This window comes from Amblyomma maculatum, chromosome 1 (assembly GCF_055883805.1).
Source record: "Amblyomma maculatum isolate TAMU_Amacu chromosome 1, ASM5588380v1, whole genome shotgun sequence".
NCBI lineage: Eukaryota > Metazoa > Arthropoda > Arachnida > Ixodida > Ixodidae > Amblyomma > Amblyomma maculatum.
Genome location: NC_139344.1, coordinates 107490962 through 107513685, shown reverse-complemented (window position 1 = coordinate 107513685; position 22724 = coordinate 107490962). Strand labels below are relative to the sequence as shown.

The 22724-nt window shown below is 48.0% G+C and overlaps 1 protein-coding gene across 2 annotated transcripts in view; it reads right to left on the bottom strand.

Moving 5' to 3' along the window:
- LOC146203455 (uncharacterized) overlaps positions 1–13966 on the bottom strand; it is a 94955-nt gene extending 80989 nt beyond the window's left edge. Inside the window, exon 1 of one of the 2 annotated variants that reach the window (XM_084588778.1) lies at positions 13392–13966. In XM_084588778.1, the coding sequence (XP_084444904.1) occupies positions 13392–13652 (261 nt within the window). In that variant the 5' untranslated portion in view covers positions 13653–13966. The remainder of the gene's footprint in view (positions 1–13391) is intronic. The other variant, XM_084588777.1, reaches the window with a different exon arrangement.
- Positions 13967–22724: the final 8758 nt, after the last annotated feature.

Here is a 22724-nt window from a genome sequence, read left to right as displayed (position 1 = left end):
CGATTGAATCGAATGCTTTTTCGTAATTAATGGGGGCTACATACTGCTTGGTTATATCCTGCGCGTTTCTCGGTCACCTGTTTAATGATGTGAATATGGTCTATAAGTTAAGTAGCATTTACAAAATCCAGCTCATTGTTTTACTGAGCTGAAATTGATGTTTAATATTATGCAGTTCGATAGGCGGTTTTGCTTTTGTAGACCAATACAAATTCCTCTAAGAAAAAAAGAAAGAAGAGACATTCATAGCTAATGCCTTTTTTTTTTTCGGACGCGATGGTGACAAAATTCCTGACCACGACGAAATTTCCTGCGAAAGCTGTATAAATTTCCTCTGTAGCCGTGAGACTGCGCAGAAGTGGATGCTAATGAGTAAACACTCTCTTGGTACAATGATGGTTTGGTTAACCGGTGTGATGAAAACGGTTCAATGATGAAAACGGCTCAGTTTTGGAGAGCTATGCAGTTTACTATAACAGTTTCCACAGCAGAGAGAAGAACCTAACTCAGGCCCCGCCTAAAATATCCTTTTTTTTTTCTATGCCCCTTTTCGTTTAGCCCCAAGTGCAAATGAGCAGCAAGTCAACAAGCAAAGGGTGAACAGATGCATAATCTCTGGTTGGAGTTAGTTTCTAAACTACCTCGGCCTGGAAATCGCGATGACCACAATGCGAGCTGACCATTAACGTATAAAACAGTAGATTACGCCACTGTCATGTAACCAACGAAATCCAAGGTCAGTCGCTGCGACGTTTTCAAGCCTTCAACATTGTTCCCGGCGTTGTTCAAAAGCGGGAGAACTCGTTTTATGTTATGTCCAATATGGACATCAATGCGTGATTTCAGGGTTGAAACATAGTTGGTTATTTGTGCGCATAGGGCGATTGTAGCCAGCGCTGTGATTGGCACCACGTGCTCCGGAAGAGAAACGGAAGAAGCGCACCATTATGATTCATGACCACAGGTAATAGTCCGGTCTCCGAACTTTATGCCCAGCAGTTTAAAACAAAGCCTGCTGCGAACGCTCCACCAGTCGTACGTCTCGAAAAGGTGAGAACGAGAACATGGGTTTTCAAACGGCAGCGCCATGACGCTAGCAGTGCAACTGCTGGTCCTTAATTAAAGAATTTTTTTTTCTTAATATTGATAAATTTTAGGACTTTGGTTTTGCAGGACATAAATTAACCACGAAGCCGCGATATAATCCAGACAGTGCTACGACATCCGGCCATGTTCGTCTGTGCCACAGAAGACACGTCGCTTTTTCGTGAAACGCACCGATGACCGGACGTGCGGTAAGCAATCAAGCACCCCCAATAAAATTTATCGCTGCCAGCGACGGTGAAAAGCCGGATTTCATGCACGAATACAAAGCCATTTGGATTCGTGTTTTTTTAACACGCGCAACGACACGCATGACAGTGTCTATCCATTTTATTATACTCCATTCTTTGCAATGCATCATCCTTTTCTCGGATCCCACAGCGTCGCGTTAGGTCATGCCGATACTTCAGGGCATATGCGCCGGCAGCTTCGATCGCACTCCAGCCGCCACAGGTGTACAGTTCCCACGGAACGTCGTCTCCGCAGCGGTACTCTCAGCATCCGTTCCTCGGACACTGCATCCAGGGTGCCATCAAGCGAAAAAACCGCTTTCCGAGCTCCGTCTTCCTGGCGGTGTGAGCGGGACAGCACGAAATTGGCCCGCCCGGCTCATCGAAAACCCGATCTCGGGTGATGGCTGTAGCGGTGGCCAGAGGAAGCTTTTGTGCGATCCATTACGGTTTTACGACCAATTAGGCGCTTCAGCTCGCTGGATGACGTCGCCTGTGCGCGCTTGCAGGAGAAGCTACAGCTCCTCTCGGAAAAACAGCCTGCGTGCGTTCGTGCCTGCGAAGAACTCGGGCGAGCCGACAAATTGCCTCTCGCGCAGAACGGGGGCTGGGTGAGCGTCGTGTTTCTTCCGTTGGGGGTTCCGTGAGGCAGCCTTGACCCGGCGACTAAGGCGATCCGGAACGGAATTAATTCCTGCCCCATGGGCGGCAAAGTGATCGGTCGCCTCTCCGTGCGACGCGCTCGGTTTTGCACACAAGCCCCTGCATTGTACGCCCTCGGGGCCATGTCGTCCCTGTAACGAGCATGCAGCATAATGGAGGCGTCTGCTTCCTGGCGCGGAGCGTTGCGTGCACTGCGGTCGTCGCTGTGGGGAGAGGTCTCGTTACGGGCGCCGAGGAACCACGTTGTCCTCGCCCTTAACGCGCGCGGGATTGGGCTGGGAAGGTGTCTCGACTTGAGTGGCCGAAAGAGCGGGCGGAGAAAATAAGCACTGCGGTGCTGCCTCGTTGACGTTTTCCACCAGAGGATCCGCTATTCGCTTTTCCAGTAGTCGTCGTTACTCTCTCCCTCCCTCTCTTCTACGTCTCGCTTGTCGTGCAACGGTGATTGTGAGTGTGACGTCCGAGTAGTTTCGCGCATAGAAAAAAAGCGCCGGTAAATGACGGCACCAGCGCATGCAGGCTCATAACACAGCTGTTGCATCGGTTAGCGAAGTGGAGAGTTTGCGGAAGCTTGTTTCACATTACGTTTCGCCGTGCTTGCAGGTTGCTGGCACAGAGATTGATTCGCAGTGCCGTTTTCCATACACTGAATTTGGCGGAAATGAATGAAGATATACTGATTACATACGCGCACATACAACCACTGCTAGGTGAGTGCACACTACTTACTCTTGGCGTGGCAGGCGCTGAGGTTATGTCAAAGGTTAGGTACATTGTCAAAGCAGGGGTATCCTTGCCACGTGCCTATCTTGGGGATTCATGAATGAGCGCTTATATCAATGAAGAATCGAGCACTATCGCACAGGAACGCTGATGAATACCTAGGTCAGTGGATGACTGAACTATGGCGTACTGGGAGTACATGTACTCTGCCCGCTCCCCCCCTTCCCCCCCCCCCCTTTTTGAAAAAAAAAGGAAAAAAAAAAAAGGCAGAGGAGGCAGACAAGGCTTAGTGAAGGCCAAGTAGCGTTTCACTACGGAATTGAAATAGTTTTCTGTAGATATTTTGGCAGAGTGTCTTATCGTAGTGTAATATTATTCAATGGAACTATGTTTGTTCATGCTTTTGCACAGTGATTGTATCAATTAGTTTTCATAGATACATTATATATAACTGAGAAATCACTTCGTCACCACAAATTAGATAAATAAAAGTGATCTGCATTATAGCATGAGTATGGGACCTTCTTTTCTTCTCTTCGGAAGGCTTTGCAAGAAGGTAGCCGAGCGCTCTTACGGCGGTTTTTGTGAGACGCGCAGCGCTCATCTGCGTTATGGTGCTACCGACGGCACATTTCTCCTTCAAACTACCTACCATCCGCCCGCTGCACAAAGTTAAAATGGTAGAACGAAGTTCGCCAGAGGCACATTACTGATACTATATATGGAGAAAAACCTTGATGTAATATTTCTTCAGGTCACAGCCGTCAGTGTTTCTGTGCAGTTGAGAAGAGCTCAGGTGATCAGCATTTTTTTAAAGCGAAAGATTTACTATCCTCATTACGCGCAAATCCGGCCGCTGAATATGTGGACTGGATGGCACCCCAAAATGACTTTAGGTGTCCACAGAAGCAAATATGGCAGATACTGCGTCCGTCCCTTGCTGTGAACCATTTATAAAGGAGAAAGTTTTTTTTTGCCGCTGAATATGTGGACTGGATGGCACCCCAAAATGACTTTAGGTGTCCACAGAAGCAAATATGGCAGATACTGCGTCCGTCCCTTGCTGTGAACCATTTATAAAGGAGAAAGTTTTTCTAGGCTCACGGTGAAAATCTCGCGTCGCCGAGATTTGTCCGCGAGATGTGTGAGCGAGCCTACGCGAGTGACAGACACGGCGCCTTTCCTTTCCTGTAAATCAATCATAGAATGCCGATGAACTCTTATGCGTTCAGCGGAACGCTGGTTGTGTTTGACAAGGGGCGCGCGATGTACCGTGTGCAGCAGCAACGCTCATGCTTTAGTATTTCTGCACAGTAGATGCTGCAGTGCTTTCGAAACTTTCTTTATTTTAGTTTTTATCTTCGTGGTCAACTAAAGCTATGAGGCAGGACGTAATGAACAGTAAAGAGGGAAAAAAAAAAAAAAAAAAAAAAAAACTGCGGGCGCATACTCAGCTGCTAGAAAATCGGATAGCTTGGAGCTCGAATAAGCAACAAATAACCACACTGTAGACAAGGCTGACCGCTTTTTTGCAAAGCGAAATAAGATAGCCCCTGTATGTGAAACTCGATTATGATCCATTCTGTTATGTTGTTGTTATTTTGCATGTATTTGCCAAGTTTTGGTAATTTAAATCTGTGCATGGCATTCCTACGCGACTTAATTATTCGTTTTGTTTTCACTTTCACGTCCTTATTTGCTGGTGTTTGCTCGAAAAAATAAACAAAGCAGAAAGAGAGCAACGAAAAACGGAAATAAGAGAATTAAAAAAAAAAAAAAAGCCGGCATCAACTAACCGATCAAATCCAGTCGACCCGTATGTAAGGAAATTAAGTCCCAGTAATGAGCGTGATTGGACTTCACGCCGTTAGATGAGTGAAAATAGGGAGCGAACGTTTTTGTCACTTTCCAGTTGCAGAATATTGCGTGGGACGCACGGTATTTCACCTTGAAGCTCACGCGGAGCACCGAAGGCGGAGAAGCGACCTCCAAGATCAAGCATTTGATGTTGTTGGTGTCGCGTTCGAGACTTTGCCAGCGGATTCACATGGGAGGATTTCCTTTCCATACGGCGCGTTTCTAGCCTTGCTAATCCCATAACGGATATCGTGTCTTATCTTTATTCTATATCTCTCACTACCTCTTATTTTTCGCCGAGGATATACACATCCTAAAGGTTAGGAATACGTGCCGCCCTTAATATCTTCCCAGCTCAACCAGGCAATGCACGCACGCATAACCCCCTCCCCCTTCTCCTTCTGTCGTGCGGGCAGGCTTATATATAGTCCACGAATAATGAACCGACCGTCGCGGGGCCCGCCAGTCTCAAAAACCCGCTGTCGCTTTTTACGCGCGTATTTCCTTTTCCGCATTATTTGTTTAAACGCGCCACGCCACCTCGACCTCAAGATTTGTGCTGAAGGCGTTGTCGGCACGCTTGAGAACGGGCCATTTGCGACGGTCTCACGGCTACGCGCTGAACGGCAATTTCGGCAGCTATCAAGAGAGAGAAAAAAATAATCAGAATGAGCCTAGGTGTACACACTGGGAGGAGATTTCTATCGCAGCACTCTTTGGTTTACTTCGGTCAGCGAGCAAGCAGGCAACAAACAAAAAATCTGCCTCAGACGATTAACAAGGTGTGGAGCGCGACACGTCAAATTAAGCGCTTGATCGATCTTTTCTGCTTTTTCCACGGAAGCCATCTTTCTGCTTTTATATTTACAAGCGCAGTATCCAGTGCATAAAGTGCATCGCGACTTAAAGAGGAACGCTAAATGATAAACGAAACATAACCGTGAAAAACCGGAAGCGCGGCCACACATTTTCAAACGCGTTTCTCGTTTGTTGAGAGGGTATAGCGCGTGCCGACCTTGAACGGTCTGCTATACTGACCAGAATAGTCTACTCCATACTAAGAGTCAAATTATGCGCGGGAAATTAGCTGCAATTACGTAGAATAGTGGTATTACACTGGGTTATACAAACCAGCTTAGCAGGCGAATGTAGCCCCCACTTCGCGCACAGTGACTCGAGCAGCACCCGGAAAGCGCCGCAACAGTGTTTGCATGCTGGACTCGGATAAATTTTTGTAATAGTGTAATCAACGGGCAATTGAAAGGGTCGTTTTTTCGCTGGGTATGTCGAGCACATAGACAGTTGATGTGTGCATAACATGAATGCAGGTGTGGGCACCTTTGTCTTTGTTTTACGTTTTGTTGAAGCAAGGGCAGCTGGCGTATTATTGATGTCAATACTAATAGTAATATTGGTATATTCTTGAGAGGTCCATGGCTAACTATTTGGTCCGCAAGTGGTGGATCCAAAGAACAATTTCCCCAGCATTTCATTCTACAGGAGCCGAACATCAAGGCAAGCGAAAACATACTAGCCATTGAAAAACTGAGGGATGACTGGCGACACAGCTGGTGGAGGATCTGAACCCTCCCGCGTAGGAGGTGGATGCCCAAAGAGTTAAGGTACCGTTTACAAGCTGTGAAATGGCCATATATAACCAGTCCGTCGTGTCTCGGGTAAGTCATGAGTCTGTGCGAAACATGCCGCTGGCGGATGATGTGCAGTACACGTGTTGCAGCCGGACTGGTAAGCAGCCAAGGCTGAAACGGCTCTGTGCTGCAAATAAGGTCTTGTCATATGTACACGATCGGCAGTAAAAAATGTCGGATGCGGATCAGTGGAAAAAGAGGAGGTCATTGTGGTATACTCAAGCAAGCCAGTCACCTCAGATTCACGAAAGTATGCTCCATACGCTGATAACGTAATCTGGCGACAGGGTTGCGAAGCCGCGCTGCGATATGTGTTTTTTCCTGGAATTCGCGTGCCATGAACGTTTCCTGTCGGCGGTACGAGTCGACGTGTCTCCGACGTTACTTTACAATGACGGGGCTAATATGATATGTAATATTGTTATTCTATACGCTGTGAGTTTAATAACTCTGAACTGAAGGCAGCCGCCGGAGGTCGTATGAGGTATGTACCGTTGCCGTGACTGAGAACGTTGCAATCATTCATCCTCCCTTTAAATGCGCAGCTTAAAACTAAATACGGAAGAATGTCCTTTGTGATCATGACGGAATAACTTTAGACTTGAACTTTATTTTACTTAAACGACAAGGTAGCTAGTTTTGCCTCGTGCTGCATATTTCTTAAGACGAGCGTCGCTTCCGTCATTGTGATTGCCATTTTTTGGCTGACACTGACGACGATAATTAATTCAGTATACGCATACACCGTACGACCGCGATTTCAACGCATCGCGAATCACTTTATGGCCACAGTTTTACCACGTGAATTCCAGCATTTATTATCATTATTTTTTTTTCACGAAGTTAAGATCGTATGTCCTTAATAGGAAGCTCGCGTCCCGTGAAAAGTATGCCCCCACGAGGGACTAAAAGAGCATGGCTATATTCAAGAATTCCCTCATTACAAACATAAATGAATCTAGAATTCAGTCCTGCCAGCGCATTTCGCGAGCATTGCCCTACCCGCGGACGTTTTATGAACATCGTCATGGTTCCTGCCGGCAAACCGTATTCAAGTTCATTGCCATACTGAGTTCGCTATACCGTGGGGTAAGACGAAACAAGCTTTCTCTAGGTCATACAAGCGTGAACGTAGTTCAGAGGCTCCACAAGCGCGTGTCGCCGAGTTGACCTGCCTACGATCCCGAAATGCACTGACAAAAGCGAAGGGGGCAGAAAAAAAAAAACGAAGAGAGTAAAGAAAGGTAGAGGAACCTTCTCAGTGCGCTGCAGTGCATGGCTTCGAGGCTCGACGTTTCTCTGCCAGCCAAACGAGGCTCCCGACGCCGCGTCGTCTCGCGTCGGCCAGACAGCGCGCGTGTGTCGATTACGTATAGCGCGCGTGTCAATCCACGTTTCGCCGGCTGCTCAGAAATTGTGCGGGCCACGTTTGTGTGCACTCCGGGATCCGGTAACCAAGCGAGAGAGTGCCACATCTCGACCCCGTCCGTGCGCTGTTTGAAAGAAGGAATCAGGCAGCGAGGTTTTGGGGGGACCTGCGAGTGTGCTTCTGCGCCTCCTTGCAGTGACATCACGGGCCTCTTTTTTTTTTTTTTTTCTCTCTCTCTTTCTGTCGCGTATTCTATGCTCCGGAATATCCTTATTTTTTTTTTCAATAACAAATATAAACGCATCTGCAAATCTCTCTCAAGCACAATGCAATTTCAGCTGCTCAAGCAAAACACTGCAAGAGGGTGTTGTTTTGCAGGCCGTCAGTGAACAGCCCAAGAAAACATCCCATGAAAGTAAGATGCCATTATGGAAAGAGACGAGTTCTGTGAATTTCGCAGGAATTTAATTTACAACCTCTTTTTAATGCATCTTAGACCCCCCATTCCCCCCCTCCTTTCGATTTAAACGCTCACGGCGCAGTCAATATGCATATCGTGCTTGAAATATCACGGCTACACGGAAGTTGCGATGCACTCATGTGTTTACTAAGGCGATGTGTGGTTTCTCGTCCTGCGACGAAGTCGGGGAATCATGTCCACAAATGTCTAGTCTTTTTTCAAGAAAGAACAGATTACACGAAATGTGAGAAACAGCTGCTCTCGGGAAACTCAACAGGAACTGCTGCCCAAGCGAGAGCACGCGTACACTCCGCTGGCTCACTTGAGATGAGCCTGGAGAGACATCGTAAATTCGAGTGCGCTTAATCGCAGCCGTTTTCATGCTGCAACTCAAACTATACCCTTTCTTATATGTTTAAAGGTAGACTCAGAAGCACCATCAGCGGTAACCATGGAACTAATGAGCAGACGGGGTTGGAGCTGGACTTTTGACACGACAGCCATTTTGGTTCGGGCGGCGGCGCAAGGCAAGTTTGAAGCGATAAATTCCGATAGAGCCCAGAAACACCCATGAAGTTGGTTAGCATTCAGTGAGCTTGTCTCATCGAGACAAGTATCTCCAGCCTGGCCTTTGGGTAGGTCATCCGGCTAACACATTTTTGAAAGAAGTACAGGACAGCCGAAAGCGATACGTATCCGCCCCATTCAAAATATCAAAAACGCCAGAAAAGAAAATTTCAGATATACATAAAACGTATACAAATAGAAAATTCAGCTTTCTTGGAGATTACTTTGATTCAGAGGCTACTGAGGATTATTGTAGAACAGTTATGAACGTATTAGGGAAGACAGCCTAAGCGTCCGCAAAATCTAGCTTTTAAAGTTTGCTCTATGCTTGTGCTGAGTAGCTAAGAAAGCCGTAGAAAACCATGTGGGGTGCGTTTTTAACAATAAATAGCGGAAAATTAGAAGCTTCCCGAAAGAGCATCTGGAGACATATTTGTTATGGTGGCAGTCTAAGGTCAACAGACGACTTCCGGTTCAAAAATGCGCTCGTTCAGTACTTCTGGTTTGTGGAGTTTAACGTCCCAAAGCAACTCAGGCTATGAGAGACGCGTTCAGTACTTCTGGCTATGTGTTCGTTCGTTCAGAGCGTCCGAGCAGATGGCACGTGAAACAATTTTATAATTACAACGTTTTGCAACGCGATGTCCGACTGAATGAACCGCAGCATGTCACGTCTAATTCACGACAGCTTGAAGTGAAGGAAGAAAAAAAAAGAAGAAAAGCAAAGGTAAAAATAATTATTTGCGTTGTATTGATACGGCAATCTGCAGTTGTGTGCTGGATTCCAACGACCGTATAGGGAATTAACCCTCGTGGCCTATTTGTGCTTCGGTATTTTTCCTCTTCAAACCACGTGCAGGGCCACTGAACTCCCGAGGCCACAGGGTTTGCTTTTGAGCAGTATAATCGGCCACTTGTAGCACCCACGAAGATTCGAAGGCCTTTCTTTGGTGGTAAGGGTGAAATTGCTGTTCATCCAGCCGATATTTTGAGCCTCGAGGATGGCATTAGGTCCTCACTAGAAGGCTCAAAAAGGAACCTGTCACCTGGTGATTTTGACAACTGTACCTTCAAGTGCTTTTGCTCCTTTGCTTAAATAAAGTTTTATCCATCCATGCACCTGTATCAGTTTGTGGCGAACACATTTCCAGCAATGAACTATTAAAATTAGTTCATAGGCGCACGCCAACCTAGATTGGAAAGCATATAACAGAGAGAATACAACTGTTTTTTTTTGTGTGTGTGTGTGTGTGTGTGTGTGTGTGTGTGTGTGTGTGTGTGTGTGTGTGTGTGTGTGTGTGTGTGTGTGTGTGTGTGTGTGTGTGTGTGTGTGTGTGTGTGTGTGTGTGTGTGTGTGTGTGTGTGTGTGTGTGTGTGTGTGTGTGTGTGTGTGTGTGTGTGTGTGTGTGTGTGTGTGTGTGTGTGTGTGTGTGTGTGTGTGTGTGTGTGTGTGTGTGTGTGTGTGTGTGTGTGTGTGTGTGTGTGTGTGTGTGTGTGTGTGTGTGTGTGTGTGTGTGTGTGTGTGTGTGTGTGTGTGTGTGTGTGTGTGTGTGTGTGTGTGTGTGTGTGTGTGTGTGTGTGTGTGTGTGTGTGTGTGTGTGTGTGTGTGTGTGTGTGTGTGTGTGTGTGTGTGTGTGTGTGTGTGTGTGTGTGTGTGTGTGTGTGTGTGTGTGTGTGTGTGTGTGTGTGTGTGTGTGTGTGTGTGTGTGTGTGTGTGTGTGTGTGTGTGTGTGTGTGTGTGTGTGTGTGTGTGTGTGTGTGTGTGTGTGTGTGTGTGTGTGTGTGTGTGTGTGTGTGTGTGTGTGTGTGTGTGTTTATGTAGGTAGGAGGTCGCTTAGAAGTGATCAAGTGGAAATTAGGCGTGAGGGCAAAATGGCATGAATGTGCTAAGTGAAAAGGAGGGAAACATCATGACTAACGTGGACAATGTGGTCAAACCAGCCTACGGGTTCTACACAAATATATACAGCTGGAGTAACAATGCGAAAGACATTAATGCAATAGAGCTAAAATCTCTGCCGGTAATGAAAGAGGCAGTAAAGGAAGGCACGCAAGGAATGCAAAGGGGAAGGCATCAGGTAACAACAGATCTATTGAAGGACGAATGGGAGACTTTTTCATAGAAATACTGGTCATCCTGTATACTGAATGCATAACGACCTCGAGTGTACGGAAACCTTGGAAGAACGCTAAAATTATCTTAACCCATAAGAAGTGGGATGTCACGGAGTGCAAAAGAATTACAGACTGATCAGCTTAGAGCCCGTCGCTTACAAAGTATTTACTAAGGTAATCGTTAATAGAATCAGGGCAACCTTAGACTTCAGTAAACAACAGGGCAAGGCAGGATTTTGTAAAGGCTATACGACTACACACTATAATCACACTACCAATCAAGAGGTAGGGAAATGCGCTGAATATAACCATTCTTTACATGTACCGTTCACAGATTTCAAGAAAGCGTTCACCTCGGTCAGAATCTCAGCATTAAGGAGTGTAAAAGAACCATATAATAACAGCAGCGGCGCAGGCCCTATAGTCCTCCATAAAGGAAGTACTAAAACGCCATTAGGAATGATGTCAGGCAAGGAGACGTGATCTCTGTAATGCTATACATAGCATGTTTAAAGGGCGTATTCAGAGACCCGAATTGGGAAGAGTTGACGATAACAGTCAATGGACACTGCTTTAGCACTACTCAATTCGCTGATGACGTTATAGTGACTCAGGAGATGAATTGCTCCGCCGCGGTTGCTCAATGGTTAGGGCGCCTGACTGCTGATCTAGACGACGCGAGTTCGATTCCGGCCGCATTTCGATGGAGACGAAACGAAAATCACTCGCGTACTGTGAGATGTCGTTAAAGACACACAGGTGGTAGAAATTTCCGGAGCCCTCCACACTGGCGCCTCTCGTAGCCAATGTCACTTTGTGACGTTAAAACTTGTCAGAACCAAGCCATAGCAAACCAAATCAAATCAAGACGAATTGCAAAGCATGATCAACTACTTTGACAGGCGAAGAAGGACGACGGGTCAAAGCAGCAATACGCAGAAAACTGAATTAAATGTTCAACATCCTCGGAAAGGAACATCAGCTAACGCTTGGTAGCGATGCGCTGGAGGTAGTAAGCAAACATAAGAATAAGAATAGGATTGGGCGCATTTAGCAGACACTCCCAGGTCATTAAATGACTGTCTGTTAATAATAATAATAAAAAAAAGCTGAAAATACATAACAGCTGTATCTCACCGATGCTCACCTAATTGACGTAAACGTACATGGAGGTTATATAAAATGGTTCAACCTCAATCGAGGACACCGCAGCGAGGAATGGAAAAGAAAATGGTAGGTGTAAAGTTAAGAGACAGCAAGAGGTCATAGTGGGTCATGGAACAAATGCGAGCTGATGATACTATAATTGAAATCAAAAGAAGAAACGGCCATAGCAGGACATGCAATACAAACGAAAGACTATCGATGATCAAAGAACTGTATTCCACCATGTAGGGAAAGCGTAGCAAGGGGCGGCAGAAAGCTGTAGCCGGGCGGACTAGATTAGGAAGTTTGCGAGCATTACGTCGACGCGCTTGGCACCGGACCAGATTATTTGGAAGCACGTTGGGGAGACCTCTGTCCGGTAGTAATGGTGATAGTGAATCCTATGATGATGATGATAATAATGGGGACTTAATCTTATCTCTATTCTCTGTAGATGACCCTATACTTCGTCTCACAAGATGCTTGCAGCACTGCGAAAGGCAGAGGCACGCCGGTCCAATCAGGATCACGCGCACTACAATATGAAATTGTGCTTCTACGCGCCTCTCGCCCCCCAAATTGCTGGGGTGACAGTAGGAGCACAATTATCTATTATAATGCGTAGGGGCGAGAGGCACTGAGGAACACAATTGCAAGGGCTTCGCTGCATTTCGTAGTGCTGCATATATCTTGTGAGAAGAAGTAAACGTTTGGTCCTTGTACACGGGTTGCGTATACTATTCGACCGTCTCTATGCAGTCTGATTAATAAAGATCTCGCGTGTTTTTTTTTTTCCGCGTTTTTTTTTTTCTTTCGATGTCAGCATCATGTTTGTGTCGTTTCTGCTTATCAAGTTCACTCACATGAAGTGCTAACTTACTTTCTCTGGGTGCATTCGTATATGTAATTTAATGCATTTGTATTTGGCAGCCATCCCCACCGTCCAAACTCTTTATAAGTGATGCATGCTGCATGCAATGCTCTTGCAGAAGATGCAGTTTGCTCTTGTTCGCGTGCAGCCATGCTACGGCATCTATATTTCCACGAACTATACTTTTCCTTAGGAAAGGTTGGAAATGGACTGTTTCTCCCTGATTCCATTTCCATCCTTCCTTTCATTAGAACGCATGCATCAGCGCTCCTATCTTGGGATGCTGTACGAAAGCACGAAAATCTAAAAACGCTCTAGTCATTCCAGTCGTAAACTGCCGACGTCAGAACATCGCTATGTGCAGCATGCGGTGAGCGTGCAGGAAGGCAGCTATGCTCGGGGGAATTCAGGCTTGGATGCTCCCATCCCCGATGCCACCAAACTGAAGCTGATGAGCATTCCCGTCAGTCACTGCCGCGAACACGCCGAAGCTCACGTCCGAGCGTCCAGACGGTGACGTCACGGCGACAGCACTCAAAGCGTTTACGTGCGTGCTTTGGGGGTGCGCTTGGACGGCGAGGAGGTGCGGGGTAAGGGTCAGGCGGCAGAGAGGAGTCATGCGCGCAGGGAGGCTTACTGCGACGTCAGGTGGTGCCGCCTGCCACGGGCTATGGTTCCCGTGACCTTGGTGGTGGTTTTTGTGGCGAAAGGCGCGGCGGCTGAAGGCGTCGCGCGAGCTCAGGTAGCAGTACTCCTGTCGATCTGGGTGCTCTCCTGTGAGCTGGCGCTGACGTCGTCGCAAGTTGTCGGGCACAGCGGAGACACCATACCTGCTGGAACTCCCGTCGAGACCGACGCAAGAACGGCTTGGACTGTGGCTTCCGCAGGCCTTTATCATACCTGCGCCGGCACGACTACGGCCAGGCCCTCGATGGTCTCCGCGTTTTCAGAGTTCCGGAGGGGCGGAACCTGCGTACGGCACTCGGGTACTCAAAGTTCGCGTCGCGTGGGCAAGAAGAGGCGCGTCGTCACACACCGGCGCGAAGCTAAGGACTCGTGTTACAAACGCACTCGCTGAGTCTGGCGGTTCGCGTGGGTGTTAGAACTGCACGCGCACACAGGAGAGTCGCGTGATCGCGCGTTGTTCTCTCCGGCTCGCCACTGGCGCGCGCGTCACGGCCGAGACAACAGCGGCGGCCACGCGGCAAAGCGACAGGCTGCGGGGAGCATCGGCGCCATGATGGCAGCCTTGCGGCGACGTCGCTGCGGGGCATCAGGACGGGAGAGAGAGTAAAAAGGAGCGAAAAGAAAAAGAAAACGCGGGACAATAATAAAGTGCATTGAATGAAGGAATAGGAGAGCGACCGGCGGCCGCTAACGCCGACACAATGCGTCCGGCAACAGCTGCGAGCGTTCTCGTGCGCCGCAGTCACGGTCGTGGGATGCGTGCTTGTTTGCGACGCCAAGATGGGTGTTGCTTTTGGTTTTTCCTCCGCCGCTCAGTATGGTAATCAAGCGTCTAAAGTAGCCTCCCTCTAAGCAATCACTCGTTGCTGTTTTTACCGTTAATGATAGACCTGCGTGGGAGAGAGAGAGTATGGCCGGTACTTTTCGTCATCCGCGGGATTAGTCGAAGTTTACTCGGCTCCTTTCTCCTCCAAGTTTTGCTCGAACAATGTCAGGCCACCTGCGGACCAATCACGAGCACAAAAGAAGCCTCGAAGGCAGCCGAATGTCCCCCAGCTGCAGAATGTGGCTGCACAGCACGTAGCGCGCAACGGGCCCCAACATCCTTTTACTATATATACAGTTGGTATCCATTCAGTAAACCTATACTGTCGTAATAGCAGAGGGTGATCCACAATGGGAAACCTTGTCGTGTTTAATTTTAGCTGGCAAATGGGGAGGACCAGTTGAGGACGTTGAAGATGTACTGATATATGTGAAAGAGCGGATGCATGTTAAATTATACACAGAGAGGGGCGTGGCTGGAAGGGGCAGTATATTGGAAGACTAGCATAAAGGTTGCCACAGTGGTTCATGGTAAATCTTATAATTATCTCTTTATCCGGACTGTACAGAAGATTCAACTAGAAAAAGCCTGAGGTTTTAAAATAATATTATGGGTGCAAACAGCTCGCTAACGACCGTCAGTTTTCCCTCAACACACAGAAGGGTCGGGGAAGCTGTGCTGCGACTAGAAGTATGTCACTGCCTACACCAACAATTCAACCACTATACTCGCTACGCTTTTTTCCTGCATTTCCCTCTATGAGTTGTCTCTGGAGATTTTTTTTATTTTTTTTTTTGCATTACCTGATTCACTCTCCTTCTGCCTTCATTGATTTCTTTTTTTTTTCAGCTTTTTTGTTGTTGTTGTTGTTGTTGTTGTTGTTGTTGTTGTTGTTGTTGGGTCACATAAATCTGTTCAACCGATATGTGCAGCATCTTGCATTGAAGGGTTCGAACCTGCTACCCCCAAGTGCTTCGTTATTTACGTTGTCCTTCAGAAGACGCGCAGACGCACTACACCAACTCTATTGTGGGCTTTTTTTTTTTTTTTTTTTTAATCCAAAGTCACTTTTAATGAAGCGTCGTATGCCCCCAATCGCACAGAACCGCGAACACAACTTTAACGCGATTGCCACTCTTGTCGGAGGACTCCCAATGAGAGTGGGCCTCACAGTGTGGTCTGTCAGACAAAGCCCATATACGGGTGCAAGTGACTGCGCCACGCGGTATATCACAGCACACTGCCATGCCGCAGTCCGCGGACGGCATTTGCTGATTCTGAGAATTTTATCCCTGAAATAACCTACAAAACGCGCTATACGGCGTGCGCGGATCAGGCCCAACCTATTTAAAAATGAGCATTGCCTTTTTGCTGACGTAGTGCTGATATCCTAAGCGAACTACATCCATTCACAAAAAATGCAACGCACCATGGTCAAGACAATTTCAAAGAAATTGTTATTGGACTTGATCGACTAATTTTTGTTCAGTTTGTATTGAATGGCCTCATGGCAGCCAATGCGCGCCTCAGACTAACTTAAGTAAATCAGACCTTATTTAGGCATGCGTGCTAGTTTTAGCATTTAATTTTGTAAGAGAAGTCACCCACGTGAGGGACCATTGTGTGCTACTCAGGATGTAGGTACGCGCTGGAAACATCAGCTTAGGGACCAGACTCCAGTTGCCGGAACGAAAGTGACCGAAAATTCATGACAGATGCCCGTAGAAAAACTGAACAGCTTCTTTACTGCCTAATATAGTGCTATTGAGTAGTCGTGTAATTCAAGCGGGGGTAACCTCTGAACCAGTTTCGATTATGAAATCGTAGAGCGTCACTATGAAAACAGAACATGTCTCTAAACGCTTTTTCAGTGAGCCGAAGGAAGCGTGTGGAGCATCAAGACAGGCATACGTACATGGACGCTCAGCTGTCGACGGCGGCTGCTCCAACTTTGAGAAGTTCATGACAAAAGCCAGTAGAAAGGAGATATAAATCGTGCCATATTCAGCACGGGCGTTGTTGTCCGTTTTTTTCGCGGGGTTTCTGCGAAGGCCGCCTTTGTGTAAAGCTGCAGGAATGTAAAATCGGTCTCGTTTCTGGTTTGTTTTGACGCTCTGCGGAGAAACACTGTTAAAGCGTTTCGTATGCCACCAACTATTGAAAAGACGAGAAATCTGTCCTCGCGTAACCATGGCATCGTGTAAGCGTGAAATTGTTTGCAAAGGCGAGCGCTAGAAGTACTGCCTCGACCTTGCGCATAGCAAGCACGAAACGTTTTATTTCCCAAGGATATGGCTCACTTCACGAGGTTATTTCAGCATGCCCCGCGAAGCCAGATATACTAGAAGGTGTGTGATGTTCGCATTTGTTTATTTTTCTGCTGTCTTACTGGCAAATATCACGAGCACGAATCGCACTCGTATGCTGAGTTCGAGTCAACTTCAGCTGAAATTCGAAGGAGTATTATCAGCCGTATTTACGCGTCTCTCCATTTTCCAGCAAATTAAAGCAACATATAATTTACCGCAGTGGGATACAATGAGATTTCGCGGCGAAATCTTAAAGCCGCAAAGAAAATGTTGTCTAACATTGTAGCGCATTGCCCCCCCTCCCATTGCCCGGGGGGCAACGGATTGAGATAAAGTGCCTATTACAAATACTCATGCGATGAGGATAAGCACTATCACCGTGACAAGGAATGCAGATACAGCGTCGGACTTCATTACGCGGCAGGTATGTCACTAAGCTTTGTTTCGAGTAGTACTACGTTTCTGCACATCTCAACAATATTTATGATTGCCCGTTGTGTGTACGCCCGTCGAAAAACGAGGAAACATAAACCGACCTCTCTGCTCTGTTTCCTATTCCATTATGAATTCTCTATCTGGACGAGAATACTGGGTTCAGACACGGACTTAAATAAGTAAATAAGTAAATAAATAAATAAACTAAAGAAAGAAAGAGAGAGAGAGAGAGAGAGAGAGAGAAAGAAAGAAAGAAAGAAAGAAAGAAAGGAAGAAAGAAAGAAAGAAAGAAAGAAAGAAAGAAAGAAAGAAAGAAAGAAAGAAAGAAAGAAAGAAAGAAAGAAAGAAAGAAAGAAAGAAAGAAAGAAAGTGTAATAGGGCGTTTATTGACGCTCAGATGGAGAGCTGTGAGGACAGGACCTTGCAACGGCGAGCCCAGCGTACTTCTTTGTCTTCGTCGCACAAGCATGTCGATGGCTGAAGTGCTGACTATCAGAGTACATTTTCCCCCCGGGTAAAAAAAAGGAGCCATCCTGGCGACTTATGGCGCGGAAAGCACAGCGGGGTCATAGAATGGCTTCAATCGGTTCACGTGAACTGTTTCACGACCACGGCGACGCAAGTCCGCAGAGGGCGTGACGGGCTCAACTACGTAGTTGACTGCAGATGTTTGCTGGAGGACCCTATATGGCCCGTGGTAGCGAGCAAGAAACTTCTTTGAAAGGCCAGGGGTTGTGGAGGGCACCCAGAGCCACACCAGTGTGTTCGGGAGATATGACGAAGCTTCGCCGGTATCACGGAGGTATTTTTGTTGCCACTGATTTTCTGTTGTGAGAGAGCGGGCGAGCTGACGGCATTCTTCTGCGTACGTGACGGCATCGGATAGCGGGGAAGATTCGGAAACGTCAGGGCGGTAGGGAAAAAGTGTGTCCATAGTACAGGGTGGCTCGCGCCCGTAAAGGAGAAAGAAAGGAGAGAATCCAGTAGTGGCCTGTGTCGCGGTGTTATATGCGTAAGTAACAAACGGTAGAACTTGGTCCCAATTGGAATGGTCGGTGTTCACGTACATAGCCAGCATGTCACCGAGAGTGCGGTTAAAACGTTCTGTCAGTCCATTCGTCTGAGGGTGGTACGAGGTAGCGGTGCGGTGTATGATGCGGCATTCTTTCAGGAGAGCCTCAAGAGCGTCCGATAAGAAAACGCGTCCGCGGTCACTGAGCAGTTCGCGAGGGGCACCATGGCGAAGAACCAGGTTTTTCAGAATAAAGGCAGCCACGTCGCGTGCGGAAGCAGAGGGCAATGATGATGTCTCAGTGTAGCGGGTTAGATGATCCACTGCCACGATAATCCAGCGGTTGCCAGCTGAAGTTGTAGGAAGGGGACCGTATAGATCTATGCCGACACGATCAAACGGACGGGCAGGACAGGGTAACGGCTGCAACGAAGCAGGGGACTTGAGAGGAGTTTTTCGGCGTTGGCAAGACTGGCAAGAGCGGACAAAATGGCGGACAAAGCGGTACATTCCACGCCAGAAGAAGCGTAGACGCAAGCGCGTGTAGGTTTTCAACACTCCGCCGTGGGCGCACTGGGGATCAGTATGGAAAGCAGCACAAATTTCGGCGCGGAGATGACGGGGGATGACTAAAAGCTACTTCCTTCCGTCGTGAAGATAATTGCGGCGATAGAGCAGCCCGTCACGAATTGAAAAATGGCGAGCTTGGCGAGCAAGCGCCCGAGACAAACGACCTGGAGAGTGACTTGAAAGAAAGTCCAGAAGTGTAGATATCCACGGGTCGCGCCGCTGTTCCGTGGTCATGTCGATAGTGGCAAGCGAAGACAAATCGTAGGCGCAGATCTCATCAGACAACGAAGAGGGAGGCAGCGGTGAGCGCGAAAGAGCGTCCGCGTCAGTATGCCTGAGGCCTGAGCGATATATGACACGAATGTCATACTCTTGGAGGCGAAGAGCCTAGCGAGCAAGGCGGCCGGACGGGTCCTTGAGGGACGCCAGCCAGCACAGAGCGTGATGATCAGTGACCACATAAAATGGTCGGCCATAGACATACGGACAGAATTTGCCGATGGCCCAAATAATGGCCAAGCATTCTCTTTCCGTAACAGAATAATTGGACTCTGCCTTGGTCAAGGTGCGGCTTGCGTACGCCACCACATAGTCTCGGATACCAGGTTTGCGTTGGATGAGAACGGCGCCTATCCCAATACCGCTAGCGTCAGTGTGAATCTCAGTTGGCGCATTCGGGTCGAAGTGGCGGAGGATGGGAGGCGAAACTAAAAGACGGCGTAAAGTGTTGAAGGCGTCATCACAAGCAGGTGTCCATGCGCAGAGGTCGGAGCTGCCGGAGAGGAGCTGGATGAGAGGAGCAATAATAGAGGCGAAATTTAAGATGAAGCGGCGAAAGTAGGAGCACAGGCCGATGAAACTTCGTAGCTGCTTCAGTGATTTTGGGCGTGGGAATTCGGTAACTGCACGAAGTTTGGTGGGATCGGGAAGAATGCCATCCTTAGAAACGACATGACCTAGAATTGTTAGTCGGCGAGCAGCAAAGCGGCACTTCTTCAGATTCAGTTGGAGGCCGGCGGTAGCGAGACAAGTGAGAACGTACTTCAGTCGGAGCAGGTGGGATTGAAAATCGGTATAAAAGACTACGATATCATCGAGATAGCAAAGACAGGTTCGCCACTTGAATCCACGAAGCACAGTGTCCATGAGGCGTTCAAATGTGGCCGGGGCGTTGCAAAGCCCAAAGGGCATGACGTTGAATTCATATAATCCATCTGGTGTGATGAAGGCAGTTTTAGAGCGGTCAGCGTCAGCCATTGGCACCTGCCAGTAGCCAGATCGTAAATCCAACGAGGAGAAAAACTCGGCGCCCTGCAAGCAGTCTAGTGCGTCATCGATGCGTGGCAGAGGATAGACGTCCTTGCGCGTGATCTTGTTGAGCCGGCGGTAGTCGACACAAAACCGGAAGGAGCCATCTTTCTTAGGTACCAACACAACTGAAGACGCCCAGGGACTGTGGGATGGCCGAATGACACCACGACGGAGCATGTCGTCCACATGATCAGCAATTACTTGGCGCTCCGAAGCCGACACGCGATAGGGGCGCTGGCGCAAAGGTGCAGTTTTACCGGTGTCGATGGTGTGCTCTACGACAGACGTGCGGCCCAAGTCAGTTTGAGGAAAGTCGAATGAAGAAGCGAAGTTCTGCAAGAGGGCGACAAGTTGATCACGCTGCGCAAGTGGAAGATCAGCATCAATAGCATGTTGGAAAACGTCGGAGGGCGTCGAAGCGGTCGCAACATCGCAAGAGCACAGACTAACGTCGAAGGAGGGGGTTGAGTCAGCAAGAGTGGTGATATGACTGGGATCAAGCTCTTCAAGACGTCCAATGCATTCGCCACGGAGCAGGACTGCTGGGCAAGAAAATGGGTTCGAGGCGTAAAGTGCACTCTTGCCGTCTTGAATTTCGAGAACTGCGAACGGAAAAAGGAGGCAGGGATGACGGGAGGTGGCTTCGGAAGGTGTAAACATCGCAGTCAAAGGAGTTACCCACTCACAAGACAGTGGTACGAGGGCAGCAGAGAACGGAGGAATGTCGGTGTCATGGGCGACGAGAAGTTTTGCAGTGCGGGGAGGGGTATCACAGAAGGGGGCATCACAGAGGGGGGCGAAGGCAATTTGCGCACGAGCACAGTCAATAACAGCTTGATGAGTCGATAGAAAATCGTATCCGAGGATGATATCATGCGAGCAGTTCGGCAGAACAATAAACTCGATGGGGTACAAGACGTCTTGAATGAGCACACGGGCTGTGCAAGATGCGGAGGGGTGAATGTGCTGTGATGAGGCGGTGCGGAGCGAAAAGTCGGAAATCGGAGTGGTCACTTTGGACTCGTCTTTGGACTCGAAGTGGACTCGTCTTGCATGGCGGTCGTAGAGGGTAGTGTACGGCTTCGCAGTTCCAGTTTGGGTGGGATCGTACCCAGCACCTCCACCAATTGTAATAGGGCGTTTATTGACGCTCAGATGGAGAGCTGTGAGGACAGGACCTTGCAACGGCGAGCCCAGCGTACTTCTTCTTTGTCTTCGTCGCACAACGCACAGGTGCATGTCGATGGCTGAAGTGCTGACTATCACAGTACAGAAAGAAAGAAAGAAAGAAAGAAAGAAAGAAAGAAAGAAAGAAAGGAAGAAAGAAAGAAAGAAAGAGAGAGAGAAAGAAAGAGAGAGAGAAAGAAATAAAGAAAGAAAGAGCAAAGAACTGTCCCATATGTTAGCGCAGCATCTGTCGCAGTCGCCGAGTAATACGGCTGAGAATACATGGATTCGAAAACGAAAGGGTAAACTTTGCTCCCAAAAGGTTCAGCGTCTGAGTTAACAACAATGAAACTAAGGTTAAAACCAAAACTGAAAAGGAAGAAGCCGTAGTCGTGATTGGCATCGGTGTTCTTTTTCAAACGTGCGCATGGTGCGGCAGGCCCCAAACGCGTGGAGCTAAAAATGAAATTACAAAATAAGTAGCTGTCACCTTCATGTATCTCAAGACGTGTGACGCCTTTGGAGTCTTTTGCTCTAGCATCGAAGGGACAATTACTCCGCTATTTATACTGGTAAATGGACGGTCTGACGACAAAAACAGTGTCCGCATTAGAGGTTAGAGACCTAGGCAGGACTGTACGGGCTATTCCTGATGTAGCTGACAGGCATTTCGAGAGCCTGCTCTTCCGTTTCTCCTTTTTCTTTGCCATTTGCTGAAGCTGTCTACTCCAGAAAGGTCGGCGCAATAAGCGTCGTCCGACGCCTGCACGCAGACACGCACGCACACACGTACGTACACACGCACGCACGCACAGGTGTTTATGCGTGTGTCACGCTATCGCCAGGCCACGCACACACGGACACATGCGCGCAGAAAGGTTGAGGATTCAACTCGGGCCACAAAATATTATTCCGCAAGCAAATGCGCACGAAATAAATAAAAAAAAGGGATAATGAAGCGCTACTTTTTGCCCCTTTTCCTATGTCGTCGGCTTCCCAGATTTCGTTCTAATCGTTGATTCGTCGCAAGACAGTCTATTACGTTCGGAAGTACGTTTAGATGCTGCCAGCGACGCTAAGAGTGTTCAGTACAAGCTTTGCCTCTGGACGATAAGAATAATAATGCCGGCAGCGAGTGATGTGAAGTTCAAAAGAAAGTTTTGCATGTCTACTTTAGTGTATCCCTTTCAAATGTAGTTCCCAAAGGCTATGTGAGCGGGTAGATATTTTAAACTTAGGTGTACCGGGCAAAACTTCCCCGTCTTGTTACCTCCGCTGTACTACGGCGCCAGAGTGTCATTCTTTCTTTGATGGGTTTTGTTTGATATCAGGTACCGTCTCGAGTACAGGGTTAATTGGAGACATCTGAGGTAGGCTTTTGCTCTGTAGTGGACGTAGTCAGGGTGACGACGACGACGGTCATTTCGCTCCTCGGATAGCATTGCTGACTGCGATGGGCAGCAGGTTCACTGATGCACCTCCGTATCAAGCGGCACATGAGATATATGCGGCACATGAGAAGCGTGAAATTGCTTCCACGATGCAACGAAGGAGTCTACTTTGCCAGCGCAGGATACTGGCGCTGTTAAACGGGGAGAAAAGCTGTGGACACTCTGCGCTTGCTCTCATTTGTACACTCAAGACTAGGGCCAT